General features: G+C 45.3%; 1 protein-coding gene across 1 annotated transcript in view; it reads right to left on the bottom strand.

Annotated features, from left to right (window-relative positions):
• The window catches only part of rufy2 (RUN and FYVE domain containing 2), a gene marked incomplete at its 5' end in the record, with an annotated part of 91,728 nt that overhangs the window by 29,893 nt on the left and 41,160 nt on the right, over window positions 1-20,675 (bottom strand). Inside the window, 3 exons of the mRNA XM_038774026.1 lie at window positions 2,207-2,326; window positions 3,643-3,693; window positions 7,773-7,870. Of these exons, the coding sequence (XP_038629954.1) occupies window positions 2,207-2,326; window positions 3,643-3,693; window positions 7,773-7,870 (269 nt within the window). The remainder of the gene's footprint in view (window positions 1-2,206; window positions 2,327-3,642; window positions 3,694-7,772; window positions 7,871-20,675) is intronic.

Below are 20,675 nucleotides of genomic sequence, written 5' to 3'. Positions count from 1 at the left end.
TTTATGTAATTGGCTTTATTTAGTCTCAAATTCCTTTTAAAAAATAAATTTAGAAAGTACCCAATTAATTTTTTCCAATTAAGGGGCAATTTAGCGTGGCCAATCCACCTACCCTGCACATCTTTGGGTTGTGGGGGCGAAACCCACGCAAACACGGAAAGAATGTGCAAACTCCACACCGACAGTGACCCAGAGCCGGGATCGAACCTGGGACCTCGGCGCCGTGAGGCAGCCGTGGTAACCACTGCGCCATGCTGCCCTATTTAGTCTCAAATTTAATGTGAGATTTTCTGATCACTCTTTCCCCGAGGATTCCTTATTATGAGATTACTAATTAACCCGGTTTAATTATACAAGACAAGATCTAAAATAGACTTCTCTGGTTGGCTCCTTGGGTATTGTTCTAAGAAACTTCTGAAAGTGTTCCATAAAGAAACCTACTTTTGGCAATTTGATTTGTTCAGCCAGTATAACTTTCCTCAATGGTTATTCTGTTGACCTTGCTACATGCAGCACTTCTTTCTTGATTAATATGCAGCCCAATACTGTAGGTAGGGGCCTATTAACAACTGCCACCGTGTTTTTGCATCTTGTTAATTCTAGTCTCCACCCATACTGAATTTACTCATTGTACTTCCAGGCCTCCTGTCATTCTTTAATTATCAGGACTGAATCCCTTCCTTTCTATCTTGTCTGTCCAATAGTCAAGGACCATGGGAATTATTTAGCTGCCAATCAAGTGTCTGTAATGGTTATTAAATCAGAACCATTTCTCTGTATTTGTACCATTAACGTGTCTACCTTCTTAAGAATGTTTCGCACATTCATATAAAGTAACTTTATAAAAGAGAAAGAGAAAGAGAAAGAAAAAGAAAAGACTGGAGGAAACTGGGAAGAAAGAGAATGGCAGCAGAGATGCACCAGCAAATGGAACAGAGGAGGAAAATGGGGCTGAACACACGGATGAAAATGCAGAGGAAGTAGATGAGGAGGAGGAAGATGCTGAGGGTGAAGAAGAGGATGGTGAAGAGGAAGAGGGTGCTGAGGAGGAAGAAGAAACAGAGGGACATGCAGTGAAGCAGGGTGAAGTTGAAAAGAAGAGGCAAAAGTCAGAAAATGGAGAGTCAACAGAACCCAAGGCAGAAGCTTAAACATTCCTTTGTTTGAATTTTTATATCTTGATGGTGTGGTCAGGTTCACATTGTGGAGATTGTGCTTTTTTTAAATGTACATTTGCAGAGTGTGGGTTTTATATTGTACTGTACAACTGGTTCCTGTAACGCCTGTCCAAGGCATTGCTCTGGGAATATTTGTTTTTTATGAAGTTATTTATTATATGGTCTTTGTACAACCACATTTGTAATGGGTTTGAATGCTGTAATAAATGTTTTCTGGTCTGTTTTGAAATGGGTTTAGAACTTGGATTTGTACATTTTAGAAGCACATGTTTTACAGTTGACTGACCATGTTCTTATTTCAAGAAAAAAATAAATAACTTGAATTTTTTTCCCTAATTAGATTTTTCTCAGACGCATTATTCCTGTTAAATTCACTGACCCTTCTTGTCATACTCTGCTTAACATACTCATCCCTGAACACTAAGGGGCAATTTAGCATGGCCAACCTACCTAACCTACACATCTTTGTGTAGGACTGTGGGAGGAAACCCGAGCATCTCCGGAGGAAACCCACACAGATACGGGGAGAAAGCGCAAACTCCACACAGGCAGTCGCCCAAGGCCAGAATTAAACCCGGGTTTCTGGCACTATTAGGCAGCAGTGCTAACCATTGTGCTAGCCCCTCTCACTCTTTTAGGTTAGACTTATTTTGGCCTGTATTATTCAATGTGACAGGAAATTGGTGCCAGCAGAGAGACACGTGGGGGGTGGGGTGGGAGAGAGAGAGAGAGAGACAGAGAGTGAGCGAGAGAGAGAAGAGAGAGAGGCAGAGAGAGAGGGGGGGGGGGGGGGGGGGGAGACGTGGGGAAGAGGGGGTCCAAGAGGGGCGTGGGGAAGAGAGGGGCTCAGGGTAGAGAGTATCAGAGAGGGACGCGGGGAAGAGAGGGTCAGAGAGGGACGCAGGGAAGAGAAGGGCAGAGAAGGGAGAGTTCCTCATATTAGAGGCTGCCAGCAATTCGACAGTTAAAGTTAATCTGAAAGTCATTCCATTATGTTCAATGTTCCCAGTTTCTCCTTTGGTGCTTACAGCTGCCGCTCCTTCTGCTCCATCTCTCTCTGCAGCGATTCCATTTTGATTTCCAGTTCATGCTTGAACTTGTCACTCCCTTTCGTCACTGTATTCTGATCCTTCTCTGCTTGTTGTAATCTGGTGCAAGTTAAATCAATTCTGGGTAAAACTGATGCTCACACCAGGGGCGAGGGTGGAAAACAAAACAAAAGGACAACAAAAGGAAACAGGTTGCAAACATCAGCAAATTAAACAGTAAGGAATGTGAGCTCAGTTTAACAAACTGAACTAAGATTCAGACACCAGTTTTCGGATTTACAATTTTAATGGCTCCTTGATAAAAGAACAACCACAAACTGTTTTCCAGCATATCCAACACAGCATAATTACTGATCCAACAACGGTTGGATACTCAAGTAAGACCACTGAAATAACACGTGGTGTTAAAACTAACCCGGAAATGACAGCATACAGGTATAACTAGGGGCTGGCACCATCCAAACATACACACAGGGAAGGAAATATCAAGCTCCTTATCCTAGAATCCTACATTGCTGGGAATTTCAATATTACAGAATTGCCCATAATCCTGAACACTCAAGCAGGTCTAAATATTCTCAGTCCTGTGTTTTCAGTGAAACTGCTGGGGAGAATTGAAGCAGGTCCATTTTACCACCAGCATCACCATCTCCAAAACACATCATGGTATCCTGCTGCTTGGGTACTGATCCTTACACAATTTAACTGTTCTCATTCGCAGTCAGCCTCCGTGCACGCCACTATAGGGTATGGTTCACATTGGTTCACCAATGCCAGGGGTACCTCACCAGACATAGTCACTGTATGGAGCAGATCCTCACAGAACCCAGGCTAGGAGTTGATACAGGAATCCCACCCCCACCCCCAAAAAACACCAGGAATAGTACAGATAGCTGAGAGGGACGGGGGAGGGGGAGAAACTAGTGAGTCGGGGAGCTTTTCTGCAACTGTAAAGTTCTTTTGTAAAAGCATGGCACAGTTTCGGTTTCTGAACCTAAGGATGCACTGCCCTAAAAGGGATGCAACAAAGATTCAATAGATGGATTAGAGGGATAAGAGATTGAACAATAGACTAATTCTCTCTGGAGTTTAAAAGAATAAGGTGGTTTTATTGAAACATAAAAGATTGAGGGGTTTACAGCATCGGGGAAGAGCAGGAGGGATGGGGGAGGGGGAAGAGAAAGAGCACCATGGACAGGACAGACAGGGAGAAAGACTCATAAATAATCAAGGTGGGCGGGTTTAATGAATATTAGGAAGTATATTCTGTCCCTTGGTCATTCCGATTCTAACATATCCTCTACCGAATACGCTCTGAAATTACATCCTCACTTTAGCATCTCAGAATTAAGCTATAAATTAATGGACACGAATTAAGATATAAATTCTAAATATTATTCTCTCTCCCAACACACTTCAAACATGAGTTTGCAACAGTTCGTGTTTGATCCAATAAATCTTTGTCACTTAATGAGGTCATCAAATAGGACAAGTAGGGAGAAGCAAATGGCAGAAAAAGAAAAATAAAAGAGAAGAAAGAAAGAGATGTTAATAGCAGTGATATTTCCAAACAGTGTAGCAGCAATGTATCTCAATTCAATGAGTAATGTTAAGGATAGATGGGCGAGGAGGAGGATATACAACACTTGTAGATGAGGTGATAACTGAGAGCTCTGTTCTGTAGTCAGGAACCTCCTCAGAGTCCTCTTTTTACAGACTAGAGAAACCCGCTGATTGGGACCCACCTAACAAACACTACTAGACGTTTCATTTTTCTATATAGTCTTGAGCCCGCAACCGAGTGGGTAATCATTTGGCCAGATTCCTTGTAAGCCAAAGCTGTCCTTTGCTAAAGATAAGGTAAAGTCGCCATAGTCCCAGGTGACCATAGGCTGCTTTCCCTTTTGAGTGGGGGAGCTGACTGGTGGTGATTTAATCTGAGGATCACCACACCTCAGGCGAGGGGCAAGTTTGAGAAGGCGGGGCCTTCCCAATTGGAGAGTGAGTGAAATCAGACAGTCACTTACTGCAGTTAGGAGAGATGATATCTTGGAGGGGGCATCAAATGAAGCTTTGTGGGTAGAGCTTAGGAATAAAAAGGGACAGCCACATTGCTGGGTGTTCATGAGAGGTCCCCAGATAAGTCAGTGGGAAATTGAAAAGCAAATGTATGTGCAATTTACGGAGGGGTGTAAAAATAATAATAGGGTTGTTATGTTAGGTGATTTCAACCTACCCAACATTAAATCGGGATAGTAATCGTGTTAAAGACTTAGATGGAGTGGAGTTCTTAAAACGTGTACAGGAGAACTTCTTAGCTCAATATATAAAGGGTTCAACAAGGGATGGCTCAGTGCTGAACCTAAAGCCGGGTGGGTGTTTGATGTGTTGGTGGGGGAGTATTTTGGTGATAGCGAACACAACATGGTACAATTTAAGCTGATTATGGATAAAGAAATAGACAAGTTGCAAAAAAAGGTTTTGGATTGGAGATAGTGGATTTTAGTAAAATATGGCAGGATTTGGCCACGGTAGACTGGAAAGGGTTACTTGTCGGGAAATCTACAGAAGAACAGTTGGGGGGTGGGGGGCTTCCAAAAGGAAATGGGAGGGTACAGGCCCAACATATTCCCTCCAGGATGATAGGAAGGACTAACAATCCCAGAGAAGCATAGATGACCAGAGACATTCAGGATACAATGAGAAAGAAAAGAGAGAGGTTTTTAGCATGTACAAGGGGAGCTAATCAGCAGAGGCATTAGTGGAATACAGAAAGTGCAGGATGGAACTTAAGAAAGCAATTAGCAGAGCAAAGAGGGGAAATGAGAAATCTCTGGCTGGTAAAAGTAGGGAAAATCCCAAGATATTCTATAAGTGAAGAGGATAACCAGGGAAAGAGTAGGGCCAATTAGGAACCAAAGGGGAATCTGTGAGCAGAGCCAGAGAACATTGGTAGGGTGTTGAACGAATACTTCACATCTGTCTTCACCCAAGAGAATGAGGATGTATGGAATTCTGGGTGACGGTGAAGTTCTTGAGAAAATTAACATAGGGAGTGAGTAGGTATTGGAGGGGTTGGCAGGTTTAAAAGTGAACAAACCTACAGGTCCGGTTGAATTGTGTCCCAGGCTGTGAGAATCGAGGGGATAGATTGAAGGGGTTACTTTTTATTCCTCTCTGGCCATGGGGCAAGTGCTAACGGATTGGAGAATAGCCAATGTGGCTCCACGATTTAAGGGTTGTAGAGATAAGCCAGGAAACTAGAGATCAGCGAGTCTCATGTCAGTGGGAGGAAAACTATTGGAGAAAATTCTGACGGAGAGAATCAGCTCCACTTGAAGAGGTAATGTTTAATCAGGAATAGTCAGCATTGCTTTTGTCAGAGGGAGGTCATGCCTAACAAATTTAATTGAATTTTTTGAGGAGGTGAGCAGGTGTGTAGGTGTAATTTATATGGATTTCAGCAAAGCCTTTGACAAGGTCCCACATGGGAGACTTATAAAGAAGGCAAATGCACATGGGATACAGGGTAACTTGACACAGTGGATTCAAAATTGGCTTAGTTGTAGGAGACGGAGGGCGATGACAGACGGCTGCTTTAGTGACTGGAAGCCAGTGGCCAGTGGTGTACCACAGAGATCTGTGCTGGCTCCCCTATTGTTTCTCATTTATATAAACAACATAGATGACTATGGCAGGGGTAGGATCAGTAAGTATGCGGATGACACAAAGATTGGCCAGGTGGTTAACAGTGAGGTTGAGTGTCTTGGGTCACAGGAAGCTATAGACAGGATGGTCAAATGGGAAGAGAAGTGGCAGATGGAATTTCACCCGGAAAAGTGTGAGGTGATACACTTTGGAAGTAGTAATGTAGCAAGGGAGCATTCAATGAATGGCATTGGGACATTCGAAGGAACAATAGGACTTGAGTGTTTGTCCATAGATCTCTAAAGGCAAGTTAATTGGGTGGTGAAAAAAGCATATGGGATGCTTGCCTTTAACCAATTGAGGCATAGATTACAAAAGCAGGGAGGTCATGTTGGAGTTGTGTAGAACTTTGGTGAGGCCACAGCTGGAGTAGTGTGTGCAATTCTGGTCGCCACATTATAGGAAGGACGTGATTACACTGGAGGGGGTGCAGAGGCGATTCCTGGGATGTTGCATGGGATGGAACATTTAAAGTATGAAGAGAGGTTGGCTCGGCTTGGATTGTTTTCACTGGAGCAGAGAAGACGGAGGAGTGACCTGATCGAGGTGTACAAGATTATGAGGGACATGGACAGGGTGGATAGGGAGCAGCTGTTTCCCTTAGTTGAAGTGTCAGTTACGAGGGGCACAAGTTCAAGGTCAAGGGCAGGAGGTTTAGGGGAGATTTGAGAAAGATCTTTTTAACCCAGAGGGTGGTGACGGTCTGGAATGCATTGCCTGGGAGGGTGGTAGAGGCTGGTGGCCTCACATCCTTTAAAATGTACTTGGAAGAAGGCAGCACGGTGGCGCAGTGGTTATCAATGCTGCCTCACGGCACTGAGGTCCCAGATTCGATCCCGGCTCTGGGTCACTGTCCGTGTAGAGTTTGCACATTCTCCCCTTGACTGCGTGGGGTTCGCCCCAACAACCCAAAGATGTGCAAGGTAGGTGGATTGGCCACGCTAAATTGTCCCTTAACTGGAAAAAAATTATTGGGTACTCTAAATTTATTACAAAAAAAGAATAAAAAAGTACTTGGATGAGCACTGGCACGTATGTACAAACATTTAACACTATGGGCCAAGTGCTAGCCACTGGGATTAGGTAGGCAGGTCAAGGGTTTTTTATGTGTCAGTGCAGACTTGATGGGCCGAAGGGCCTCTTCTGCACTGTATTATTCTGTGAGTCCACCATGTGTGTTTGTAAATCTGATCCAACTCACACTTAATACCCAATTCTGGAAGCCGATAGTACCAAAATTACTTTAAATAGTTGGACTCAATAAAAACAGTGCTGGAAAAACTCAGCAGGTCTGGCAGCATCTGTGGAGAGAGAAACACAGAGTTAATGTTTTGAGTTGAAGGTGACGTTTCTTCAGAGCTTTTCTTTCTCCAGACCTGCTGAGTATTTCCAGAACTTTGTTTTTATTTTGGATTCACGGCATTTTGCTTTAATTCTAGAATTAGATTAACTGTTCATTCACATTCTGAATTCTTGCAAAGCAACTGCACTCTTTCGGAGAAGGACTCTCCACTGAGCCACACAGTCCAGGAAATTCCCAGCTTTCATTGCAGCTGCGTTGAGCCAGGACACCACAAATGGCAAATAATCTCAGTCCCTTCAGAGTTGGGGGAAAAAAAAAATCAGCCAAGCATGCTACTCCTGATGGTTTGTGACCTGTTCTGGAATATGTGTGCACGCTGGTGGAATTCTAGCTCGCCAAGCAAGGGCAAGAGGGTGGTACCAGGCTCATACTGTCGGGAGATGATGCATGTAGAATAACTGGATGGGTGAAGGAGAGAAGCCAGTGCCTGTAAAACTGCTGCAGAAGGATAGGGGATTCACTGGGAAGTGGTACCTTTGCTCCATCCGTTTCATTGCAGCTGTAACTTGGTTGGTCTTCTCCTCCAGCCGACTCATCATCTCACTTTTCTGCTTCAAACCACCTTCAGAAGCCTAGATTCCAAAGAAAAGATGGTGGGCATCAGTCACTGAGCTCTTAAAACTAAAGCAGACAGAAAAGTAGAAATAATTCCTGGGATAGACTGGAGATTAGAAGAATGAAAGGTGATCTCATTCAAACATACAAAATACATACTGTGCTCGACAGGATCGGTGTGGGAAGGATGTTTCTCTGGGGGCAGGTGTCTAAAACCAACAGACACAATTTCAGAACAAGGCCATTCAGGACTGAGATGAGGGGGAATTTCTTTGCTCAGAGGGTGGTGACTTGGAATTCCCTGCCCTACCCTAGCAGGTTGTCTGTCGTGGAGCATGTTCAACACTGAGATCAATAGATTTCTACATGTTAAAACATCAAGATACAGGGATAGTGCAAGAGATGAATGTTTATTTTAAAATTTAAGAGTACCCAATTCTTTTTTTCCAATTAAAGGGCAATTTAGCGTGGCCAATCCACGCACATGCAAACTCCACACAGTCAGTGACCCAGGGCCGGGATCGCACCCGGGTCCTCAGCACTGTGAGAAAGCAGTGCTAACCACTGCACCATCATGCCACCCTGTGCAGGAGACGAGTGTTGAAGTTAAGGACAGATGGGGTTTTAATTTAAAGAGCCCTGATGTCTCCTCTCACCATCTGTCTGTAAACAGAAAGCTGTTTTGATTTTGATTTCCCTCTTTATGACCGGGAGTGTATTTCCCAAATTGGGGTCTTTGTGTGATCCAATTTCTATTAACCCCACAGCAAATTTGAGATAGGGTAAAAAAGGGGGAAGTTTATTCACACACAAACACGAGATGGGGGGGGGGGGGGGTCACAAATTAGCCCCCGGGGGCTTTTCACTCATACAATAAAGGTAGGGGGGGGGGGGGGGGCAGAGGGGAGGGAAAGAGAAAGAGAAAGATTCACTGGGAAAAGACCACAGAATAAAGGATTATTGTGTCATGTGGGTTCATAGTCCAGAATCCAAGTCCAATGTCTTTCACACAAGTCGACAGGCTGGATAATTCACTGGATGGCTACCAAATGGGAAAGGCACGCAGAGGTGATAATAATAATCTTTGTTATTGTCACAAGTAGGCTTACATTAACATTGCAAATGAAAGAGCGACGTGTGGCCAGGGGTTAGCACTGGGACGGCGGCGCCGAGGACGGGTTTGAATTCCGGCTCTGGGTTACTGTTAGTGTTGAGTTTGCACATTCTCCCCGTGTCTGCATGGGTTTCACCCCCATAACCCAGAGATGGGTACTCTAAATAAATAAATAAATTGCCCTTTAATTGGAAAAAAATGATTGGGTACTTGAAATTTAACAAAAACACTGCAATGAAGTTACTGAAGTGAAATTCCCCTCGTCGACACATTAGGGTACATTGAGGGAGAATTTGGAATGTCCAATTCATCGATCAAGCACATCTTTCGGGACCTGTGGGAGGAAACCGGAGCAGCCGGATGAAATCTACGCAGACATGGGGAGAACATGCAGACGCCGTACAGACAGTAACCCAAGCCGGGAATCGAACTTGGGACCCTGCCGCTGGGAAGCAACTGTGCTATCCACTGAGCTACCGTGTCACCCTTTAATTTGAATTAGTCTTGCAGATGATAGGGAAGGGAAGGGGGGAGCATAGAAAAGCAATAGTAATAGGAGATTCAATGGTTAGGGGAATAGATAGGAGATTCTGTGGTCGCGAGCGAGACTCCCGAAAGGTATGTTGCCTCCCGGGTGCCAGGGCCAGGGATGTCTCTGATCGTGTCTTCAGGATCCTGAAGGGGGAGGGTGAGCAGCCAGAAGTCGTGGTGCACATTGGTACCAACAATGTAGGTAGGAAAAAGGGTGTGGAGGTAATAAACAAGTTTAGGGAGTTAGGCTGGAAGTTAAGGGCCAGGACAGACAGAGTTGTCATCTCTGGTTTGTTGCCGGTGCCACGTGACAGCGAGGCTAGGAATAGGGAGAGAGTGCAGTTGAACACGTGGCTGCAGGAATGGTGTAGGAGGGAGGGCTTCAGGTATTTGGATAATTGGAGCGCATTCTGGGGAAGGTGGGACCTGTACAAGCAGGACGGGTTGCATCTGAACCAGAGGGGCACCAATATCCTGGGGGGGAGGTTTTCTAGTACTCTTCGGGAGGGTTTAAACTAATTTGGCAGGGAAATGGGAACCGGATCTGTAGTCCAGCAACTAAGGTAGACGATAGTCAGGACGCCAAAGCACGTAGTGATGCAGTGGGGAAGGTAACAATGACAAAGGAGAGTACTTGCAGGCAAGGAGATGGGTTGAAGTGTGTATACTTTAATGCAAGAAGCATCAGGAATAAGATGGGTGAACTTAAGGCATGGATCGGTACTTGGGACTACGATGTGGTGGCCATCACGGAAACTTGGATAGAAGAGGGCCAGAAATGGTTGTTGGAGGTCCTTGGTTATAGATGTGTCAACAAGATTAGGGAGGGTGGTAAAAGAGGTGGGGGGGTGGCATTGTTAATTAGAGATAGTATAACAGCTGCAGAAAGGCAGTTCGAGGGGGATCTGCCTACTGAGGTAATATGGGTTGAAGTTAGAAATAGGAAAGGAGCAGTCACCTTGTTGGGAGTGTTCTATAGGCCCCCCAATAGCAGCAGAGATGTGGAGGAACAGATTGGGAAACAGATTCTGGAAAGGTGCAGAAGTCACAGGGTAGTAGTCATGGGCGACTTCAACTTCCCAAACATTGAGTGGAAACTCTTTAGATCAAATAGTTTGGATGGGGTAGTGTTTGTGCAGTGTGTCCAGGAAGCTTTTCTAACACAGTATGTAGATTGTCCGACCAGAGGGGAGGCCATATTGGATTTAGTACTTGGTAATGAACCAGGGCAGGTGATAGATTTGTTAGTGGGGGAGCATTTGGAGGTAGTGACCACAATTCTGTGACTTTCACTTTAGTAATGGAGAGGGATAGGTGCGAGCAACAGGGCAAGGTTTATAATTGGGGGAAGGGTAAATACAATGCTGTCAGACAAGAATTGAAGTGCAGAAGTTGGGAACATAGGCTGTCAGGGAAGGACACAAGTGAAATGTGGAACTTGTTCAAGGATCAGGTACTGCGTGTCTTTGATATGTATGTCCCTGTCAGGCAGGGAAGAGATGGTCGAGTGAGGGAACCATGGTTGACAAGAGAGGTTGAATGTCTTGTTAAGAGGAAGAAGGAGACTTATGTAAGGCTGAAGAAACAAGGTTCAGACAGGGCGCTGGAGGGATACAAGATAGCCAGGAGGGAACTGAAGAAAGGGATTAGGAGAGCTAAGAGAGGGCATGAAAAATCTTTGGCGGGTAGGATCAAGGAAAACCCCAAGGCCTTTTACACATACGTGAGAAATATGAGAATGACTAGAGTGAGAGTAGGTCCGATTAAGGACAGTAGCGGGAGATTGTGTATTGAGTCTGAAGAGATAGGAGAGGTCTTGAACAAGTATTTTTCTTCAGTATTTACAAATGAGAGGGGCCATATTGTTGGAGAGGACAGCGTGAAGCAGACTGATAAGCTTGAGGAGATATTTGTCAGGAAGGAAGATGTGTTGCGCGTTTTGAAAAACTTGAGGATAGACAAGTCCCCCGGGCCTGACGGGATATATCCAAGGATTCTGTGGGAAGCAAGAAATGAAATTGCAGAGCCGTTGGCAATGATCTTTTCGTCCTCGCTGTCAACAGGGGTGGTACCAGAGGATTGGAGAGTGGCGAATGTCGTGCCCCTGTTCAAAAAAGGGAATAGGGATAACCCTGGGAATTACAGGCCAGTTAGTCTTACTTCGGTGGTAGGCAAAGTAATGGAAAGGGTACTGAGGGATAGGATTTCTGAGCATCTGGAAAGGCATTGCTTGATTAGGGATAGTCAGCACGGATTTGTGAGGGGTAGGTCTTGCCTTACAAGTCTTATTGAATTCTTTGAGGAGGTGACCAAGCATGTGGATGAAGGTAAAGCAGTGGATGTAGTGTACATGGATTTTAGTAAGGCATTTGATAAGGTTCCCCATGGTAGGCTTATGCAGAAAGTAAGGAGGCATGGGATAGTGGGAAATTTGGCCAGTTGGATAACAAACTGGCTAACCGATAGAAGACAGAGAGTTGTGGTGGATGGCAAATATTCAGCCTGGAGCCCAGTTATCAGTGGCGTACCGCAGGGATCAGTTCTGGGTCCTCTGCTGTTTGTGATTTTCATTAACGACTTGGATGAGGGAGTTGAAGGGTGGGTCAGTAAATTTGCAGATGATACGAAGATTGGTGGAGTTGTGGATAGTGAGGAGGGCTGTTGTCGGCTTCAAAGAGACATAGATAGAATGCAGAGCTGGGCTGAGAAGTGGCAGATGGAGTTTAACCCTGACAAGTGTGAGGTTGTCCATTTTGGAAGGACAAATCTGAATGCGGAATACAGGGTTAATGGTAGGGTTCTTGGCAATGTGGAGGAGCAGAGAGATCTTGGGGTCTATGTTCATTGTTCTTTGAAAGTTGCCACTCAAGTGGATAGAGCTGTGAAGAAGGCCTATGGTGTGCTAGCGTTCATTAGCAGAGGGATTGAATTTAAGAGCCGTGAGGTGATGATGCAGCTGTACAAAACCTTGGTCAGGCCACATTTGGAGTACTGTGTGCAGTTCTGGTCACCTCATTTTTGGAAGGATGTGGAAGCTTTGGAAAAGGTGCAGAGGAGATTTACCAGGATGTTGCCTGGAATGGAGAGTAGGACATACGAGGAAAGATTGAGGGTGCTGGGCCTTTTCTCATTGGAACGGAGAAGGATGAGGGGCGACTTGATAGAGGTTTATAAGATGATCAGGGGAATAGATAGAGTAGATAGTCAGAGACTTTTTCCCCGGGTGGAACACACCATTACAAGGGGACATAAATTTAAGATAAATGGTGGAAGATATAGAGGGGATGTCAGAGGTAGGTTCTTTACCCAGAGAGTAGTGGGGGCATGGAATGCACTGCCTGTGGTAGTAGTTGAGTCGGAAAATTTATGGACCTTCAAACGGCTATTGGATAGGTACTTGGATTAGGGTAGAATAAGGGAGTGTAGGTTAACTTCTTAAGGGCAGCACGGTAGCATTGTGGATAGCACAATTGCTTCACAGCTCCAGGGTCCCAAGTTCGATTTCGACTTGGGTCACTGTCTGTGTGGAGTCTGCACGTCCTCCCCGTGACTGCGTGGGTTTCCTCCGGGTACTCCGGTTTCCTCCCACAGTCCAAAGATGTGCAGGTTGGGTGGATTGGCCATGACAAATTGTCCAAAATTCTATGATTAACCTAGGACAAAAGTTCGGTGCAACATCGTGGGCCGAAGGGCCTGTTCTGTGCTGTATTTCTCTATCTCTATCTCAATACAGAAGCCCCAATAGAAGCAGTGTAGATGGGAGCCAGGTATTCACCTGACTCTTGGTCTCAGTTTCTGCTTGATGGATGGGCAATTGGCAGTACAGCAAGACAATGTTAAGTAGCTCTCCCAGTTGTTTGGGGGAGTGGGGGGTGGGGGGGGATGACTCCCAACTGTTCATTTTGGTTATGAAGTTGATGTCATTGTTTTTTAAAATATTTTTTATTCTCCTCCATTTTCGCATTTTCTCCCAAACTTACACCCACCAACAATAAACAATAACCAATAACAAATATGTCAATCCCCATATCAACCACCAAACCCAAAACATTCGCCCACATGTTCACATAAACAACTGACAAAAAGGAATCAGGAATAACCCCTGGCCACCATTAACACCCCCTCCCCCCACCAACTAATGTTCGATGTTATCCAGTTCTTGAAAGTGCATAATGAATAATGCCCATGAATTGGAGAACCCCTCCATCCTTCCCCTCACTTCAAACTTAACTTTCTCAAGAGTCAAGAATTCCAACAGGTCCCCCCGCCACGCCAGGGCACAGGGTGGAGAGGTTGCTCTCCAACCTATCAGGATCCGCCTTCGGGCGATCAACGATGAAAAGGCTACAACATCTGCCCCCGCACCCGTTTCCAACCCTGGCTGGTCCGACACCCCGAATGTGGCCTCCTGGGGACCCGGGTCCAGTTTCACGTGCACCACTTTAGAAATTATCCTAAAAATCTCCTTCCAGTAATCCTGTAGCTTTGGACAGGACCAAAACATATGAACGTGGTTAGCACCCCCCCCCCCCCCCCCCACCACCCCCCCACCCACAGAATCGGCTCATCCTTGCCTTCGTGAGGTGTGCTCTGTATACCCCCTTCAGCAGTATCAGCCCCAACCTCGTGCACAAGGTGGAGGCATTCACTCTCCGGAGCACCTCACACCAGAACCCCTCCTCCATATCCTCTCCCAACTCTTCCTCCCACTTTGCTTTGATCCCTTCCAGCGGCGCCTTCTCCTCCTCCAAAACAGCTCCGTAGACCGCTGACACTACTCCCTTCTTCAGTCCCCCTGTCGTCAGCCCCTCCTCCGGCAATGTGGAAGCTCTGTATCTCCTTTCTGGCAAAATCTCAAATCTGCATGTAGCTAAGTGAGCCAGTATATAATATATATAATATATATTTTATAAAAATATAGTGTGAGGTCTTAGCTGCATTATAAAGTAGAAGATCAACAATGAACTCATTGAATGATGGAACAGGCTCAAAGAGCTGAATGGTCTACTTCTGCTCCTATTTCTTGTGTTCTCAATTCAAAGAAAGAACACAGAATTTTAAAAAACAATATAAATCTCACTCCACTCTCACCCGGATCACCAATATGTTTTCTATTTGTTCATGGACGTGGGCGTCACAGGTTGTGCCAGCATTTATTGCCCATCCCTAATTGCCCTCGAGGAGACAGTTACGAGCCAACCACATTGCTGTGGGTCTGGATTCATATGTAGGCCAGACCAGGTAAGGCTGTCAGATTTCCTTCCCCAAAGGATATTAGTGAACCAGTGGTTTCATGGTCATTATTAGATTTTTAGTTCCAGATATTTATGGAATTCAAATTTCACCATCTGCAGAGACGGGATTTGAAGCTGGAACCCCAGAGCCTGGGTCTCTGGTTTACCAGTCCGGTGACAATCCCACTACGCCACTGCCTCCCCCATTATGTATATCCGGTATGGGAGAAAAGCTCAAGTGTAAAAGGCAGCACAGATAATTGTTCAAAAACTAATCTAAGGAAGGAAGTAAAGAACGTCAGAAATTGTGCTTTAGCCAGCAGAGGTAAAGGGAAAATTAAAGATGTAAAGTAATTGAGAGAGAGAGAGAAATAAGAAACAAAGTAATGAAGCATGAGAGCAGGTTGACAGATTGGGGTGTGTGGTCAAAGTTGTTCTTTATGCGGAATACATGTAGAGAAAATTTTAAAAATGCATATTTATATTGTAGTTTTATGACCACTCGACATCCAAAAGCACTCTATAGACAATGAATTAGCTCATGGAATAAAAGGGACAGTAGCAATTGGGCGACATGGGGCTTTTCACAGTAACTTAATTGCAGTGTTAATGTAAGTCTACTCGTGACAATAAAGATTATTATAAATATGAAATTGTCTAAGTGTCGGGAAACAGATTAAAAAATAAATAAATTTAGAGCACCCAATTAAATTTCTCCAATTAAGGGGCAATTTTAGCGTGGCCAATCCACCTGCCCTGCACATCTTTGGGTTGTGGGGGTGAGACCCTTGCAGACACGGGGAGAATGTGCAAATTACTGAGAGTGACCCAGGTCCGGGATTGAACCCGTGTCCTCGGCACCGTGAGGCAGCACTGCTAACCACTGCGCCACCGTGCTGTCCAGAAATAGATATTAATGGTGTAAGATTATTTCAGACTGGAGTAACGTTTATAGTGGAGCCCCCAGGGGTCAGTGATGGGACCCTTGTTCATGCACATTAAACGACCTAGACCAGTGTTCTTCAAACTTTTTTTCCGGGGGACCCATATTTACCAACCGGTCAACCTTCGGGACCCAACCTGGCCAACCTGCGCGACCCACCATTTTCTCTGACCTTGTTGGCTGCTGACAGAAATGGAGGAAATGGTTTTGGGTCCCTTTGGCCCTCGTACACGCTCCTCCAATGGAACCTGTTGGATGAAGGTGAAGCCTTCCCGTGTCGGAAAGTATGGAGTCTCCATCTGTCCAAAGTTCTGAAATTTTCTCCTGTAAAATTTTATCAAATAACCCCCCCGCCCCGAACGTGAAAAAAAATGAGTAAAATAATTGAACAAAATGAATAAAAAACCCCCGAACTTGTAAAAAACAAACAAATGAAAATGAAAAAAAATTAAATAAATAAAATAAATGAATAAAAATCACTCCAGGACTTGCAAAACAAAAAGCTGCAACTGATCGGGAATGCCGCGGACAACAGCTCCACGACCCTCCCGACACCCGCCCGTGGGTCGCGCTCCCGATTTGAAGAACACTAACCTAGACCATAGTGTGCAGGGCACTAATTCAGAAATTGTGGATGATAAATAACATGGAAGCATTATAAACTGTGGACAGGATAGTGTTCAATGTCAAAACAACAGAGACAGATTAGTGGAATTGGTGAAATTAGTTGAAATTAATGCATAGGTGGTGGGAAGGTATATATGTACTTATGAACTAGGAGTAGGCCACTCAGCCCCTCGAACCTGCTCCTCCATTCAATAAGATCATGGCTGATCAGATTGTAACCCAGCTAGTTCACTCATGCCCATTAGGGAAGGAAATTGTCTTTACTTGGTCTGGCCTACATGTGACTCCAGATCCAAGCCATGTGGATGACTCTTAAACTCCCTCTGTCACATCAAAACTACTAAAAATGATTACCGGAAACGACAGCGACAAACTCAGGCCTGTTGACCCTACAAAGCCCTTATTACTCACATCAAAGATCTTGTGACAAAATTGGGAGAGCTGTCCCACAGACTATGCAACAGCCTGATGTAGTCATACTCACAGAATCATATCTCCCAGACACCACGATCACCATTCCTGGCCAAATCCAGTCCCACGGGACTGCCCCACCAGAGATGGCTCCACAGTGGTCAGTCAGGAGATGTGGCCTGGGAGTTCTCAGGGAAACTGACACTCCGGACTGCACAAGGTCTCATGGCATCAGGTGAAACATGGGCAAGGAAACCTCCTGCTGATTACCACCTACTGTCCCGCTCAGCTGATAATCGATACTCCTCCATCTTGAATACCACATGGAAGAAATACAGAGGCAAGGCCACAGAATGCAATCGGCATTACCAAGAATGGCTCAGTAGTACCACTACCAAGCCGGCCAGGTCCTTAAGGACATAGTTGTGAGACTGGGACTGTAGCAGGTGGTATAGGAACCATGAAGAGAGCAGATCCAACTTGATCTCATCCTAGCCAATCCACCCGTCGCAGACGCATTTGCCCATGACAGAATCGGCAGGAGTGACCACCACACAGTTCTTGTGGAGACAAAGTCTCGTCTTCACATTGAGGAAACTTTCCATCATGTTGTGTGGCACTACCACCATGCTAAATGGGATAGATTTTGAACAAAGCTGGCATCCACGAGGCGCTGTAAACACGCAGCAGCAGCATTGTGCTCAGCCACAATATAACCTCATGGCCAGCATATCCCCCACTCTACCATTACCACAAAGCCAGGGGATTAACCCTGGTGCATAGAAGAATGCAGGAGAACATGCCAGGAGCAGCACCAGGCATACCTAAAAACCAAGTGTCAACTTGGTCAAGCTAACTGCGTGTCAAAGAGCGAAGGTCACATAGAACAGTACATCACAGAAGAGGCCCTTCGGCCTACAACATTGTGCCGACCATTTATCCTAATCTAAAATCAACCTAACCTACACCCCTTCAATTTACTGCTGTCCATGCGATAGACAAACATGGACAAGGTGACCCCGCAACCAACGGATCAGATCTAAGCTCTGCAGTCCTGCCACATCCAGCAATGAATGGTGCTGAACAGTTAAACAACCCTCTGGAGGAGGAGGCTCCACAAATATCCCCATCCTCAATGATGGAGGAGCTCCGCATATCTATGCAAAAGACTAGGCTGAAGTATTCACAATAACCTTCAGCCAGAAGTGCTGAGTGGATGATCCATCTCAGTCTCCTCCGTAGTTCCCCAACATCACATATCAGCCCGCAACCAATTTGATTCACTCCATGAGATACCAAGAAATGGCTGAAGGCTCTGGATTGTTCATAGTCTATGAGCCCTGACAACACTCTGGTAATACTTGGAAAGAACTAGCTGCCCTCCTAGCCAAATTGTTCCAGTACAGCTGCAATATTGGCATCTATGCAGTAACGTGGAAAATTGCCCAGATTTGCCCTGCCCACAAAAAGCAGGACAATTCTAACCCAGCCAATTACCGCCCCGTCTAATCTTTCATCAGTAAAGTGATGGAAAGGGCCATCAACAGTGTTATCAAGCGGCACTTACTCAGCAATAACCTGCTCACTGATGATCAGTTTGTGTTCCGCCATGGTCACACAGCTTCTGACCTCATTACAGCCTTGGTTCAAACATGGGCAAAGAGCTGAACTCAAAATATGAAGCCCTTGACGTCAAGGTCACATTTGACAGAGTGTGGCATCAAGGAGCCTTAGCAAAACTCGAGCCAATGGGAATCAGGGGAAAAACGCTCCACTAGTTGGAGTCATACCTGACACAAAGGAAGATGGTTGTGTTTGTTGGAGGTCAGTCATCTCAGTCCCAGGACATTACTGCGGGAGTTGCTCAGGGGAGTGTCCTAGTTGCAACCACCTTCAGCTGCTTCATCAATTAACTTCAGCATAACGTCAGAAGCGGGGATGTTCGCAGATGACTGCACAATGTTCAGCACCATTCACGATTCCTCAGACACTGAAGCAGTCCATGTCCAAATGCAGCAAGAGCAAGACAACATTCAGGTTTGGGCTGATAAGTGGGAAGTAACATTCATGCCATACAAGTGCCAACGAATGACCATTTCCAACAAGAGAGAATACAACCAGCTCTCCTTGACATGCAATGACATTACCATTGCTGAATCCCCCCACTACCAACATCCTGAGATACAAAGACATGCCTAAATTTGCCGACAACACAAAGATAGGCGTATTGATTCAATATTGATAGAAATGGAAGGGCTGCATGGTAGCAGTGGTTAGCACTGCTGCCTCACACCACTGAGGCACCGGGTTTGTTCCCTGTGTCTGCGCGGGTCTCACCCCTACAACCTAAAAGATGTGTAGTTTTCTCTGTCTTTAGCTTTGACAAAGGGTCACCTGGACTCGAAATGTTAGCTTTTCTCTCCCCACAGATGCTGCCAGGCCTGCTGAGATTTTCCAGCATTTTATATTTGCTTTCAGATTCTAGCATCCGCCGTAATTTACTTTTATAGGGTAGGTGGATTGGCCACTCTAAATTGACCCTTAACTGGAAAAATATTGGGTACTTTAAATTTAAAAAAAAATGAATTTCAATGTAGGTCAACAGGTAGAATTATAGAATTTACAGTGCAGGAGGCCATTCGGCCCATCGAGTCTGCACCGGCTCCTAGAAAGAGCACCCGTCCCAAGGTTAACACCTCCACCCTATCCCCATAACCCAGTAACCCCACCCAACACTAAGGGCAATTTCGGACACCAAGTGCAATTTATCATGGCCAATCCACCTAACCTGCACATCTTTGGACTGTGGGAGGAAACCGGAGCACCCGGAGGAAACCCACGCACACACGGGGAGGATGTGCAGACTCCGCACAGACAGTGACCCAAGCCGGAATCGAACCTGGGACCCTGGAGCTGTGAAGCGATTGTGCTATCCACAATGCTACCGTTTGAGCTTAACAAAGTACAGAACAGAATTCTTTATAAATGGTGAAAAGCTAAAAACAGTGGAGGTCTAAAAAGACTTGGATTCCAGTTGAACATTTTCATAGACCATTAAAATGTCTTGAACAGGTTAAAAAATTTTTTTAAATGTTAATGGAATGCTGACCTTTATGGATGGAGGACTAGAATACAGGCAGGGTACGAGAGTTATGCTACAGCTAACACAAAACTCTAGTTAGACTGCGTCTGGAGTTCTGTGAGCAGTTCAGAGCACCACACCTGAGAATGGATATACTGGCCTTGGCGGAAGAGCAATGTAGATTTACCAGAATAATATCTAGACTCCAAGGACTAAATTACAAAGCGAGATGAAGAAACAAGGGGATATTAAGAGCTATGAATATTTGATTGAAGCATGCAATATAAAGGGAAACAACAAGGTAGATAAAGAGAAACTATTCCTGCTCGTGGGGGAAGAGGAGTCTCGGGCCAGGGGGCATAGCCTCAAAATTAGAGCCAGACTTTTCAGGAGTGAAATTAGGAAATACCCTTCATGAAAAGGGAGGAACACAACACTGCAATTTAAAGCTAGATCAAGTGTTAATTCTAAAACTGAAAGGACACTAGTGAACCAGATGTTTTTTTTACAAGTCGGTCATAGTTTTGTGGCCACCATAACAGGGACTAACTTTATATTCCAGATTTATCAATGGAATTTAAATACCACCAGGTGCTGTGGACGGCATTTGAACCCATGTCCCCAGAGTCTGGACCTCCTGTTCCCTAGTCCAGTCACACTACTATACCGCCACATCCTCCATGTCAATCTACGGAAAGGCTCCCAAGGGAGATGGTGGAAAGAGGTGGCGTTGAGTTATTCAAATGAAATCAGATAGGTTTCTTTCAGAAAATAACACTTCAGCATGTAAATAATGAGACATGACATGGGGAGTGTAACGTGCTTGGGGGGGGGCGGGGGGCGGGGGGGGGGGGGGGGGGGGGGGGGGGGGGGAAGAGAC

Source organism: Scyliorhinus canicula, chromosome 16 (genome assembly GCF_902713615.1).
Source record: "Scyliorhinus canicula chromosome 16, sScyCan1.1, whole genome shotgun sequence".
Classification (NCBI taxonomy): Eukaryota; Metazoa; Chordata; class Chondrichthyes; order Carcharhiniformes; family Scyliorhinidae; genus Scyliorhinus; species Scyliorhinus canicula.
The sequence above is the reverse complement of the archived record's forward strand: the minus strand, read 5'-3'. Positions and strand labels throughout refer to the sequence as shown.